The sequence below is a fragment of the Eleginops maclovinus genome, chromosome 19 (assembly GCF_036324505.1).
Source record: "Eleginops maclovinus isolate JMC-PN-2008 ecotype Puerto Natales chromosome 19, JC_Emac_rtc_rv5, whole genome shotgun sequence".
Classification (NCBI taxonomy): Eukaryota; Metazoa; Chordata; class Actinopteri; order Perciformes; family Eleginopidae; genus Eleginops; species Eleginops maclovinus.
In genome coordinates, this window is record NC_086367.1 from 24764865 (window position 1) to 24779694 (window position 14830).

The window sequence follows — 14830 nt, forward strand, 5'->3', positions numbered from 1 at the left end:
AGGGAAGAAGGGAGGCAGTGAGGCGGGGAGGCGGGGAGGAAAGGAAGAAGGGAAGAAGGGAGGCAGGGAGGCAGGGAGGAAGGGTGGAAGGTAGGAGGAAGGAAGGGAGGAAGGGAATAAGGGAGGCAGGGAGGAAGGGAGGAAGGGAGGAGGAAGCAAGGGAAAAGGGGAGGAAGGGAGGAAGGGAGGAAGGGAGGAGGAAGGAAGGGAAGAAGGGAGGAAGGGAGGCAGGGAGGCAGGGAAGGAGGGAGGAAGGGAGGCAGGGAAGCAGGGAAGAAGGGAGGAAGGGAGGCAGGGGGGAAGAAGGGAGGCAGGGAGGAAGGGAGGAAGGGAGGAATGGAGGAGGAAGGAAGGGAAGAAGGGAGGAAGGGAAGAAGGGAAGAAGGGAGGAAGGGAAGAAGGGAAGAAGGGAAGAAGGGAGAAAGGGAGGCAGGGATGCATGGCCACTGATTGGTCAGTGACTTCCTGCACTGAAGTCCAGCGTTATTTTAACTCCCCCTGGGGGAGACACAGGGATTTCCGCCTCTGCAGACCATTTATATGCACTAAAACACTCCCACACCCCTCTGCACTCACCCCTGTGAGGCTGAGGACTTTCTGTCTGATCTCCCCCTCCGTCACAGAGCGAGCGATCCTCTTCTCCTCCTCGCTGCCCGCCCCCGCCTCCCCTGTGGCCCCCTCCTCTTGGTGCATGGGAATACCCCCCTCCTCCCTACAGGGCAAGGAGGTGCTGCATGTATCCAGGCTGGAAGAGGACGGGGAGGGGGTGAGGCTGGGGGAGTCCAAGGATAGCTGATCCTGCAGGGCCGAACACACCGAGTCCAGGGGAGAGGCGCCTCCTGCAGGGGGGAGACACTCCCTCATCCGGAGGCTCTCTGAGGAAGAAGAGGAGAGAGGATGAAGGTGGTGTTTAAAAGGAGCTTTAATATTTGACATGTTGAATGAAGCTAATTATAACATATCACTTAAAGGCTTCTCGTGTTCTTGCTCCTGTGGCCTTTGTATTTGTTTATCTGAGTTTGTGTTTATTTTAATGTGTCATGTAGTTCTCCTCCCGTCCTCCCGTCGTCTCCTGAGACTGTCTTATTTACAGCGGGGCTGTTGTCTCTACCTTCGGTTTTGGTGTTGTCGTCGACCCGGACCAGTCTCTTCCTCCTGGACGACGTCACCAGCTTGTGGAGCCTCTTGAAGCTCAGAGTCTCTTCCGGCTCAGCGTCGGACAGATCGTAGGGCTGAGGAGACAGGGAGGACTTCACTCACAGAGCTTCACACCCCGATGTGAAGTTTATCTTGACCTTAAGCTGCTTCTTTGTATTTTTCGGACCCTCTCTATTGACTTTGCCTGATGTTTTTCACCCTAAATGTCGGCTAAATATCATTTCCCTGCAGAAACGGTCTCTTTTTCTGTAGATTTGATATCTTTGGACATTCAAACACATCACCTGGGACACTGGGACGCACATGTTTCAATGTTTTCTGACTTTTTAACAAACCATTAACCAGCTGATAAGAGCCAGGTACTTGTTCTCTACTTGTGCTAAATAAAAAGGTGTGAAAGCCCCTCGGGGTTCTGTAGAAACATGGCCTAATATAAATATGAGACAGGAAACCACAGCCCAGTCTGCGCTCTGTTCGTGAGAAATAAACGAGAGCTGCCTGGAAATCACCCTCAGCTTCAAGAGATCAAATATAAAGTGAACGAAATGAAGTCAGAGGTGCGTTTGAGGACAGGAAAGAGGTGTGTGTGCAGCGCCAGACAGAACCGAAAGTAGATTCAAACAAACTAGAGTTCAAGTCCACAGAGAGCTGCCTCTGAAACTAGAGCTGCACATTCATCTGACTTTAAATGGACCAGTGTGCAGTCCAGAGTCCCCCTCCTCTCCTGTGGTTCTATAGGTGATAGTGCATGTCAATGGTCTGCAGAGGCTAAAATCCCTGTGTTCCTCCATTGGACTTTTTTGTTTACTTCCAGCACGATTGGAACAGTCGCGCTCCAACACATTGTACTTGACAGGCTAAGGGGCGGGACATCTCTAAGTGGCTGACCAATCACAACAGAGCTTCTTATCGGCCCCTTTTCTGATTGAATTTGTCTTTTAATCCAAATTATTCTGAATATTCTTATATATGTTACACACACACACACACACACACACACACACACACACACAGACACACACACACACACACACACACACACACACACACACACACACACACACACACACACACACACACACACACACACACACACACACACACACACAGGGAATGTGAATAATGTGAGCCTGTAATCCCCCCCTGCAGAAAGAGCTGCTGCTGCACATCTCTGCAGCACAATAAGGGGGGGGGGGGTTAGTTCTTTCACTGGATGAAAGGGGGCATTACAGGGGGTTCAACACACACACACACACACACACACACACACACACACACACACACACACACACACACACACACACACACACACACACACTCAGTAGTGACTCAGCAGTAACAGACTCACGCTGCAGGTCCTCTCTGGGGGGGGGTTCTGGTCCGTCCTGCAGGGGGGGGGTCTTTTCTGGACCTCGAACTCCTTCAGCTGCAGGAGGAAAGACGGTCAGTGTGTGAGAGACAGGAAACTGCATCAGGCTTCCAACCTTACTTCAACTCCCCCCCGTCAGTGAGGAGCAGTATTATGGGATGGCGGACGTACCCGAGCCAGCGCCTCCTCTATGGAGATCATGTTATCCTTCACCATCATCATCAGCTGGATCCGCTCTTCATCACTCATGGTGATCTCACTGGCCACGAAGCCTACGTCGTCTCCTGCTGACAAACCAGAGAAACACAAGAACAGGAGGAACACACAATATTAAATACAGTAAATACAATTCAAACTAAACAATGGTTTAACAGGTACACATCTAAACAGCAAATATAATAAATAAAGAAAATAATGAAATGAAATGTAGTAAATGAAACATCTTCAGAAACACAAACAGGAACACACCACATCCACAGAAAGCTTTGACTTTTTCTATTTGTATAAAAGAAGAAATGGAGCAGCAGATTAAAAATGAGATCCCATTTTATAGATTCCTGTGGACTTGAGTAATCATACCTTTAGAAATCTGTTGCGTCACTCCTTTCTGTGACTTCCGAAAACTCTGCCAGAACGGTTTGTTCTTCCTCCTGCCGTCACATTTTCCTGCAGACATTACATTTATTATAAAACAGGGAATAGAAATCACCACAACATTGAAATAATATACACAAACACCTGCCACACCAGCGCGGAATTTACCATCAAAAAGAAACGGAAGAAATAAAGACAGGTTTTTGTTTATGGAGATTTACTCCAAACTGTCAAGAAAAACCCCATAAAGCCACTTATAACACACAGGACGTGTTTCACAGCAGCTCTTCTGGAGTCCAATGTGAGAAAAGGCAGTAATAGTGAGTCTTTGTGGAGCATTAGGCTTATTAGGATGTAACTCACCCCCTGGTCCGTCTTCAGAACTCAGTTTGTTGACAGGAAACCTAAAATAATCATAAATATTAATAACAATATAAAGAGCAGCAGAGGAACTGTGAGGAGGGGACGGAGCGTTACCTGCTCTCTAACGAAGCTCTCTTCATCCTCTCTGAGAACATCCTCCTCTACCTCTCTCACATTTAATAAATATAAGAAATCATAAAGCTGATCCGTGCTTCAACACAGCGACCAGTTAGAAAATAAAGAGCAGCTGAAGCTCGGAGCTGAGGCTGAACAAAAGACCCTCCCTGTGTGTGTGTGTGTGTGTGTGTGTGTGTGTGTGTGTGTGTGTGTGTGTGTGTGTGTGTGTGTGTGTGTGTGTGTGTGTGTGTGTGTGTGTGTGTGTGTGTGTGTGTGTGTGTGTGTCACTTGTTGTGTGGTTTGCAGATCACACAGCTCTATTTCTGACACAGCTTCTGATAAATATTTCAATGATAGAAACAATTATTCTAGTTTGAACTTCATTTTCAGTGAGAAAGGAATCTGTTTGATTTACTGCTCTTATTTCACCTCTTTCAAAAGTATGATTAATTAAATATGTTTTTTAGAATAAATATCTACTTGATTTATCCACAGGAACACCGCATCACAGGAGTAAAAGTGTTTAGTACAAATATAACAAAAAATAAATCACATTAGCTGCAAAATATTAAATACAAAATAAAGGAAATAAAGGAACAAACATGTTTTACTTTGTAATCTAAAAATAACCTTTATTTATGAGAAAAGGATTTAGGATGTAGTGTCCGTCCCTTCAGTGAGCAGGTGATATATACTCTGCCACTAGAGGGCAGTGTGGGTCTCAGACTGATCTGTACATCCTTAAATATTCTATTATGGCCCAATTTTAAACATCCTGTCTCTGGGATCTCTTCCAGATGTTTCTTTATCATCAGCTTTATTCAGACCTCTAGACCTCTCAGAATGTGAGTCATCAAGGAGACAGAGGAAGGTGAGAGGATACGCTTCATCATGAGAGGCCGGAAGCGGAATACTGAACAGGATGTGACTTTTAATAAATCATAAGAGTGTAGTCAGTGAAGCTGAGAAGATTAGGCAACAAGTAGAAACATAACTAACAAGAGGATGTTCTGCTATTTTTATACTCTTTTTTTCACATGTGAATAAAAAAAAATCCTAAAAAATTCCAGCAATTTCTTTTTTGGGGGGGCGGGATGAGAGGGGGGGGGTTCCAATTATTTTAGATTTTCTTTAAAATTCTCTTACATTTCTTTGATATTTTTCATAAATGTTTTTTGGATATTGTTCATTTATTTTTTGACATGTTTCATTGATGTGTACTGAAAATGTTCACTTCTTTTTTGGGACCTTCTTCACATTAATATGCTGCTCTTGTTAAGTCAATGAAAGACCTTTAATAACCTCATCATCAGATTTCTGATTTCTGTGTGTGTGTGTTTACCTCCTCTCCGTCTCAGGAGTGGACGTGTTGCTGCTGAGCCCCAGGGATTCCTTCAGGAGTAAGAGGGACAGTTAGTTCACTCAGCTGTTTATAGAGGTGTGTCGTTATTTCCAGGAGTGCATTTCTCCTGTAGTTTAGCATCAACAAACTCAGGTCTGCGTCACATCTCAACATTTTTCAGGAGTTGTTTTGTTCCCGTCTCAAGGCTCTTCACTTTCTCTCAGGAGAACATGACTCTGCATTTTACACACACACACACACACACACACACACACACACACACACACACACACACACACACACACACACACACACACACACACACACACACACACACACACACACACACACACACACACACACACACACACACACACACAAACACACACACACACACACACACACACACACTCACCTGGAGCTGAGAGCGCAGCTGCAGCGAGGTCACTGAGTCAACGGTGCCCTGGAAATACACACACACACACACACACACACACACACACACACACACACACACACACACACACACACACACACACACACACACACACACACACACACACACAGTGGGGTAAATGACAGAGTGGTCATAACACAGGACCACAAATAACACACGTGCCCACATCATGATAACAGCGGAGTGTGTGTGTCGGTTATTATGACTCATCTGCAGCTGCACACACGTTAACAGTTTTATTTTTATCTGATGAGACATGCTGACCTAACTCTCACACTCAGCGCTTCGTCCTGACACCATAAAGATGTTATTATTGTTGCTCCACCTGAAGCATTCAGTCAACACAAACCAATGAGTGATGCACACCGGCTGTCTGATGCCTCACACACACACACACACACACACACACACACACACACACACACACACACACACACACACACACACACACACACACACACACACACACACACACACACACACACACACACACACACACACACACACACACACACACACACCCAAATCCAACAGCAGTTTGAAACATCACATAAAGTCATCCTGATGTGGGAACGCGTCACAGTTCACAGAGTGAAAACACAGTCGGACAGACTGAGGATTGAAACTCTGACCGTTTTTGACCCTCTGAGAGTTTCCTTTTTTTCTGAACGATGCATTTTTCTCAGGATTTTGACTTTTTTCATTAAAAAGGAATAAAAGAATAAAAAACATCAGTAAAAAAAACGTAACTCTAAGAAAGCACTCCTACCATCTCGGCCTCCTGCACCACTTTGCGCCTCCTCAGCTCCTCCATCCTCTCACAGACGTCACTGAGGGAGGTGCCGTAGTACTGAGAGTATTCCTCCGCCAGAGAGCCCAGACTCCCCACTGAGCCATCCTGAGGAGAGGGGGAGATAAAGGGGGAGATATTAGGTATCAGAGGCCTCCAGCTGTGATATTGCCCCCCGCCCCCTCGATCAGAGGAAGCAGTGTGTCTCTCCTCTCTGTTTCCTGTCTTTGTGCTCCCTGCTGTTATCTGCTCTCTGACGGGTTGAAGAATAAATCAGAGAATATTTCGCTGAGTTTCAGGATTTTAGGAGCAGAATGAAAACAGGGGGGCTGATTCCCTGTCAGGGGTCAACACTCGATTTAGATCAGATAATTAATAATAAGAAAGGGTCAGACAGAGAGCAGTGTGTGGGCTATTTCAACCAATGATAATAATCAATAAAACTGATAAGATAAATAAAAACTCAAATGAAAAAGAGTCCATAAAACAGCCTTCAAAATAAATTAATACATAATAATACACAGTAGAGGCACAACATGCTAATATGAAACAGCACCCCCTCCCAGAGTCGCTGCCACCACCTCAGATTGCGTTCAGGTGAATCATCCGCCAGGAAGTCATTTTTCCAATTATTCTGACACCACATGAATGCATCAGAAACTCCCAGAGTAAACAGAGATAATTAATGAGTGTTTCCGCCCTGTGATTCAGACTCATTCCTCTGGACACACACTCACACACAGCCTCATGTAGATCAGGACGGGGGGGTTCTGTAATCCTGCAGAGGGTAAAACAAACGCTCTTCAAATATAGAAGATGCATGTTCACGGATATTTCCTCTTGGTCACGAGACACAGACTCGCTGAGTCTTTCACAGACGTCCTCAGTTTCACACCTCATTATCCTTATGATTGTCTGTCCCCTGAGGGTCAGTGAACGCACCGTCTGAAAAACTGTGGCTCTCTTGTTTCAGCCCGGGAGAAAAGGAGCATTCAGAGTGTGTGTGTGTGTGTGTGTGTGTGTGTGTGTGTGTGTGTGTGTGTGTGTGTGTGTGTGTGTGTGTGTGTGTGTGTGTGTGTGTGTGTGTGTGTGTTATTGTGACGGTCTCATGATGGTGCAGGACCCTCAGTGCTGTCACACACTCGCTGCATGCTTGCAACACATGCACGCAAACAACAAGCTGCTGCATTCACATGCTCTCCGAAGGGGAGTGAATGGAGGGTCTGTGAACAGGGTGTCACATCCATTTTGTTTATTCACATATTTATGAATGTTTTTCGTTTATTTCCCAATATTTAAAAAACATTTTTCAAACTGTAATCATGTTCTTATTTTTTGGGGTAATCTCTTTATAGTTTCTATATATATTTCAATTTGTTTTTTCACTTTTCTTATATTTTGGTGCTACAACAAGATGCTGCTGCATTCAAATGCACTCTCAGAAATGGGAAAGTACTGCAGGGTGCTTTCTCCTAATGAATGGACTGTGAACAGGGTGTCACATTTCTGAGGCCAACAAAAGATCCACGTGCCCCCCCGGCCCCGAGAGTTACTGTTTTTACACCCCCTCCCTCCCCTCTCACCTGCAGACTCAGAGTTCAGGCCTAAAGGCTTCTGGAGTCAGAACCCAGTGGAGGGATAGGACTCTTTCAGTGTGTTTTCAGACTCGGTTTACATCATGTAAAAATACGCATCATTTCTGATGTATTTCATTTTTCATTCTTTCTATTAATGTTGGTTTTGACATTACAAACATCTCTACGAGGAGAAAACTTCTTAAAAGTGGATTAGGATAATAAACAATCTTTAGTTTGAATATATCTTTGGACCCTGAAAACACCCCCTGGGTCTCTGAGCACATGATCGCGTCCTCAGAGTGTTTCTGTGACTGAGAAGGACTTAAACGTCCTGTCAGTTAATTTAACTCAAGTTTGACCGACAGCAAGTCTGTCACAAACATCTGCATCAGAGCCACTCAACCCCAAGGCCTCTCAGCCAGAGTTACACTCTGTATGAAGTGAGTCAAATATCTCTAGCGGTCCCTATCAAACACACACACAGCTCTGTCTAATAAGCCAACAACTTGTGATGCTGTAACCCCAAAAAGACCCTCACACAGACCCTCACAAAGACCCTCACAAAGACCCTCACAAAGACCCCCACAAAGACCCCCACAAAGACCCCGTAACGTGTCTAATAAAGACTATTGTGACAGTTTGTAAAGAGCAGAGAGCGAGCTCAGACCTGCTCAGCTCTCAGGGAAGGTCTTCAACAACCAACAGACAACTACACAACTCTCACTCTCTCACACACTCTCACACACTCTCACACACACTCTCTCACACTCTCACACACTCTCACACTCTCACACTCTCTCTCACACTCTCTCACACACACACACACTCTCACACACTCTCACACACTCTCACACTCTCTCACACACTCACACACACTCTCACACTCTCACACACTCTCACTCTCTCACACTCTCACACACTCTCACTCACTCTCACTCACTCTCTCACACTCTCACACTCTCTCACTCTCTCACACACTCTCACTCTCTCACACACTCTCACTCTCTCACACTCTCACACACTCTCACTCACTCTCACTCACTCTCTCACACTCTCACACTCACACACACTCTCACACACTCTCACACTCTCACACTCTCACTCTCTCACACTCTCACACACTCTCACACACTCTCACTCACTCTCTCACACTCTCACACTCTCTCACTCTCTCACACACTCTCACTCTCTCACACACTCTCTCACACTCTCTCACACACTCACACACACTCTCACACTCTCACACACTCTCACTCTCTCACACTCTCACACACTCTCACTCACTCTCACTCACTCTCTCACACTCTCACACTCACACACACTCTCACACACTCTCACACTCTCACACTCTCACTCTCTCACACTCTCACACACTCTCACACACTCTCACTCACTCTCTCACACTCTCACACTCTCTCACTCTCTCACACACTCTCACTCTCTCACACACTCTCACACACTCTCACACACTGTCACACACACTCTCACACTCTCTCACACACACTCTCACTCTCTCACACACTCTCACACTCTCACACACTCTCACTCTCTCACACTCTCTCACACACTCTCACACACTCTCACACACACTCTCAAACTCTCTCACACACTCTCACACACACTGTCAAACTCTCTCGCACTCTCTCACACACTCAAACTCTCTCACACACTCACACACTCTCACACACTCACACACTCTCACACACTCTCAAACTCTCTCACACACTCTCAAACTCTCTCACACACTCTCACACACTCACACACACTCTCAAACTCTCTCACACACTCTCACACACTCACTCTCACACACTCACCGCCGCTGCTGCTGCTGGAGCTCCAGATCTGTGAATCTCTGATTCATTGAGAGAGGACAATACAAACTGAGAGGGGGGAGGAGGGGGAGTCAGGAGGGGAGACCACAGATGACGCTGGTGGGAGGACCTGCCCTGGATCACATGGTCAGAAACACCAGTGTGGGGGGGGGGGGGGGGGGGTAGTGTCTGCAGGATGTGTGAGCGTCATGTCGGTCAGATCCCCCCCCCCCTGCTGATGGAGCAAATCTGACCTCAGTTTAGAAACGTTTAATGCAAACTGCTCCCAGGTTAGCATCACGCTAGCACTCAGCGGCTAGGTGAAGCTGCATCCCCCCCCCCCCCCCCCCGCCCCCACAGACCACAGACCACAACGTGTGGTGACTCAAGAACATCTTTAGAGTCCTGAGTCTAAACTGTGAGAACACAGGGCGGAGGAAAGCACGTTGATGTCATCCCTACTCCTCTGTCCTCTGTCCTCTGTCCTCTGTGTGCTAGTGAGTCTAAACGTTCCTCTGTCCTCTGTCCTCTGTCCTCTGTGTGCTAGTGAGTCTAAACGTTCCTCTGTCCTCTGTCCTCTGTGTGTTAGTGAGTCTAAACGTTCCTCTGTCCTCTGTCCTCTGTCCTCTGTGTGTTAGTGAGTCTAAACGTTCCTCTGTCCTCTGTCCTCTGTGTGTTAGTGAGTCTAAACGTTCCTCTGTCCTCTGTCCTCTGTGTGTTAGTGAGTCTAAACGTTCCTCTGTCCTCTGTCCTCTGTGTGCTAGTGAGTCTAAACGTTCCTCTGTCCTCTGTCCTCTGTGTGTTGGTGAGTTTAAACGTTCCTCTGTCCTCTGTGTGTTAGTTAGTTTAAACGTTCCTCTGTCCTCTGTCCTCTGTGTGCTAGTGAGTCTAAACGTTCCTCTGTCCTCTGTCCTCTGTCCTCTGTGTGTTAGTGAGTTTAAACGTTCCTCTGTCCTCTGTGTGTTAGTGAGTTTAAACGTTCCTCTGTCCTCTGTCCTCTGTGTGTTAGTGAGTTTAAACGTTCCTCTGTCCTCTGTCCTCTGTGTGTTAGTGAGTCTAAACGTTCCTCTGTCCTCTGTGTGTTAGTGAGTCTAAACGTTCCTCTGTCCTCTGTGTGTTAGTGAGTCTAAACGTTCCTCTGTCCTCTGTCCTCTGTGTGTTAGTGAGTTTAAACGTTCCTCTGTCCTCTGTCCTCTGTGTGTTAGTGAGTCTAAACGTTCCTCTGTCCTCTGTCCTCTGTGTGTTAGTGAGTTTAAACGTTCCTCTGTCCTCTGTCCTCTGTGTGTTAGTGAGTCTAAACGTTCCTCTGTCCTCTGTCCTCTGTGTGTTGGTGAGTAAACGGGCTCTTGAAGCAGTCTGGAGGAAAGACTGGACATGATTCAGTCTGAAGGGGAGGATGTGAGGAAGGGATTCTGGATGTGAGTCAGGGTGAGGACCAGCAGGGGGCGGCAGAGACTAGCCCTCAGTCAGGGACAGGAGACATAAAAACACAGGTATTATAAAGAAGACATCACATCAGCATGGACTGAAGAGACAAAAGAGAGTGTGAGCAGCTGTGATAGGTAAAGGTGTGTGTGTGTGTGTGTGTGTGTGTGTGTGTGTGTGTGTGTGTGTGTGTGTGTGTGTGTGTGTGTGTGTGTGTTTCTGATGTGCAGTGTCACCATTTATTGCTCGTTGTAAAACCAGGTCTTTTTTCAGATATTTTTCCTGACTTGATCGAGAAAAATTCTGATATGTTTTCTGGGGGAAATTATTAACATTTCCCACGATGATAACACGTTACCTCCAGCCTTCAGACACCGGGACTCTGGGACACATTCTGGGAGCTAACAGCAACACTGAAGCAGAATGGATCTTTCAATCCTGGAATTTTCCTTCCATTAACACAATTATCAGCCCCAACTCCAGCCTCACTGAAACCAAATCAAACCACATGTCTGTCTCCAGGAGATTGACCCGGATGGATGACAGGGAGGGAAAGCAGCCAGGAGAGCAGATTGAAAAGCACGGGGGGGATTAAACCTTTTGTCTTCGGAATGAAATCTGTAAATCTCATCAGGATTTTGAACATTAGCTAAAGCTCAGAGATCAGAATCCCAGGGAGGAACGTTCAGTCTGAATCTCTCAGGACTCCTGTTTATGTCTTCTGCGTTGTGCGGGGGAGAAGTTTTCTCCCGGCTTTACTTCAGACATTTCAGCATTGATCCTATTTTCACTCATTGGACTCCAATAAGACTTCCTGTGGAGGTGGGGAGTACTATATGCGTTTCCTCCTCGCGGAACAACTTTACTTCGACCACATTTGCACTAAATGTTTCTCTGGTCCACACAGACTCTTTAAATCCAGCAAACCTCCAAACAGACAGAAGTGTGTTCCTATTACTCATATTTATCTGGCTTTTGATTGGTTCACATCTGGAGCCTCTTCTTGCATATTCCTGCAGCTTTTGTCTGGTAAATGATGCAATGCAATAAATCTTGGCTCTGGCTCCACCTGTCCACCAGGTGTCCCCCCCCCCCATCAGTCCAGAGGTTTAATCCTGCAGACAGACAGCTGGCGAGGTGAATGTGCTTCCTGGGATTGTTCTGCCTCCCGATGGATGTTTAATTTAACAGAGAAACCCCTCCCTGCTAAATTCCACTTACATCACTTTGTGGAGGTGTGTGTGTGTGTGTGTGTGTGTGTGTGTGTGTGTGTGTGTGTGTGTGTGTGTGTGTGTGTGTGTGTGTGTGTGTGTGTGTGTGTGTGTGTGTGTGTGTGTGTGTGTGAGACTCAAACAGATGAGCAATCTGTCTAACACACACCATCCAGAGTCCTTTAAAACGTCAGGGTCTGTCTGGACTACAAATATGGCCGACAAATGTAGTTTTTGGAAAGTATCAGAAATGGATTCAGGATCCTCAATAACCCCAAATCCCTCCAATATCGTCCAAATCAGACAAGAGCTTTTGAGCTATAGTCCATGTAGAGCTTCAGAAGTCGACGAGACGTTCAAACACCTGGAGCTTCAACATGCCGTCTCTCTCTGGACTCTGTCTCTTGATGGATATCTAGATTTCCCATCAATCTGCCTCCTTACAGCTTTACCTCGTCAAGAAACGACAGCGCTTTTGCACAACGTGTCACTTCTCTGCTCACCTTTACTGCACGAGAGAATGAGGAAAAGGTTGAAAAAAAGAGCAGAATCTGCTTCATTTCTCCGTCTTAAGACTCTATCTGAAGGTCATGTCTATCAGGCATCCTGACCACAATCATGAGACTATTAGAGGTAATTATTCAGCTTTAGAACATGTGTTTATCACGCAGGAAAACATTTCATATATTTGTATTAATTGGTCACAATGTGCTTTTAGTTTGAACTCGTTATAAAGCCTATTATAAATGCATCACAGTTACTACACTCTAATATGGCCTCCAAAACATTTAGCATGAAATGAAGACACATTTCTTATGTTTGTTGTATTTCTACCTTTAATTCACAGTATTAACTCTAACATTTGATCACTTTGGCTAAACTGATTTATTTGATTAATTGAAGTGCATTTTGGGAGCTGCTGGAAGTTGATTTATAATTGATGAATGTAATCGTTGGATGTTTTATTCCTGAGAGCTTCTGCTCGACTTGATTTACGGTTTAAAGTTCTGCATTATTAAACGCTCTTACATATTTTTACATCACTTTAAACGCCTCGGGAAGAAAACGATTCAGCTTTCAGGTATTTTATCCTGTGGTGACGGCAAACATATGTCCATGTTGTGCAACCATTAACCAATCAGCTCTCAGAGGGGCGTGGCCAGCAGCAGCTCATTAGCATTTAAAGCTACAGACTCAGAATCAGCTCTTTAGGAACCGGGCTGAAACAGAGGGGGTTATGGGACAATGATCTGTTTGGTTTCAGCCAATCAGAGACAGGCTCTGGATATATCTGAGACCTGGGATATACTGTAGAAGAAGAGGAGAAGGGGGGAGCTTTCTTTCCCCGCCTCTCTCTCCTCTCCTCACCTCTCCACAACCCTCGGTTTTGATTTAGTCTCATTATTATGAACCCTCTCCTCCTCCAGGCGTCTTGTCTCCTCTTCAGGAACACCTCTGCTCAGCTTTAAGGAGCATGAGACGAGCCATTATTCTCCATTATGTCATAAATCCTCTGAATAATGACCATGCATCTGCAGGAGAAACAGATGAGTCGTGTGTACTGCTGAGAGGTTAGAGGACGAGGTGAAGCAGAGGCCACGGGGATAAGAGAAGTATAAAGTACATCCTTCTGAAGACAGAATAAATGCAAATAATCACATATATCTATATATCTATATAGATATATATCTATATATCTATATATTTATCTGTATCAAAATAAGCATGGTTTACTTACAGCACATACAGAAATGCTTTTCCCCAGAATAAAGCTGAATTTAAAAAGCTACTTGCTTATTCTATGTTGCATTAAACATATGTAAGCAAATACAATCCAAGGACTACACCATTAAAGGGGAAATCCATTTCCCAAAATTAAATCATACTCATGATTATTAGCACTAAATATCCTTTAGTGCATTACATTAAATTAGATATACATATACTTTAAGGTGAATTAAACCGGAACACGGTGACATCACCACGGAACACTCGTGCTCCGGCACATTGTACGCCATAGGCTGATAAGGGGCGGGACATATCCAAGCAGGTTGACCAATCACAACCCCAAGAGGCAACTTCCGAGTCTCCAAAATGAAGCCCATAAGGAAGTGCCAAAAACCTGCAGTTCCTCGAATGGCCGCGTGGCCTGGCTGCAAAACAGAGCAAATCCCCATAGAACCCCATGTTAAAATGTCTAACTTTGGAGCAGAAATAAACATGTTTACAGCCTGGTTCAAAAAACGGTTTTCTCTGTATAGCTAGTTTCCGCGTTCATGACAACTGTGAGGGGGGTGAATTTTCATTAAAAAATCCAGTTCAAAAGATATTAAGCCATAAAGTTCTGCATAATTAGGGGCGTGGCCGATTTGAGTGACAGCTGGGGTTGTTAAGGTTAGCCGCATGGGATAGCTGTCACCTCATCCACTCAGCTCTCTAAATCGTTGAAGTTGACCGTGTTAGGCTTTTCTGAGTATTTTAATACGAAATTCTGAGGGATAACATGTCTTGCTATGCAGTTAATTGTGCTAACAGACCATCCAAGGATTCTGTGGTTCGTTTTTTTCGGTGAGTGAAATGTGTTATTGAAGTGTATTATATATGTTAGCACCATTA

General features: G+C 45.4%; 1 protein-coding gene across 3 annotated transcripts in view; it reads right to left on the reverse strand.

The window, feature by feature from the left end:
- Positions 1 to 14830, reverse strand: part of sash1b (SAM and SH3 domain containing 1b) — a 52153-nt gene that overhangs the window by 6569 nt on the left and 30754 nt on the right. The window contains exons 1-10 of one of the 3 annotated variants that reach the window (XM_063908755.1): positions 6928 to 7148; positions 6170 to 6298; positions 5359 to 5406; positions 4944 to 4993; positions 3485 to 3525; positions 3107 to 3193; positions 2699 to 2814; positions 2507 to 2584; positions 1112 to 1232; positions 577 to 875 (exon numbers count right to left, since the gene is read on the reverse strand). In XM_063908755.1, coding sequence (XP_063764825.1) covers positions 577 to 875; positions 1112 to 1232; positions 2507 to 2584; positions 2699 to 2814; positions 3107 to 3193; positions 3485 to 3525; positions 4944 to 4993; positions 5359 to 5406; positions 6170 to 6298; positions 6928 to 6939 — 981 coding nt within the window. In that variant the 5' untranslated portion in view covers positions 6940 to 7148. Of the gene's footprint in view, positions 1 to 576; positions 876 to 1111; positions 1233 to 2506; positions 2585 to 2698; positions 2815 to 3106; positions 3194 to 3484; positions 3526 to 4943; positions 4994 to 5358; positions 5407 to 6169; positions 6299 to 6927; positions 7149 to 14830 lie in introns of those variants that run through there. The other 2 variants (XM_063908754.1, XM_063908753.1) reach the window with 2 other exon arrangements.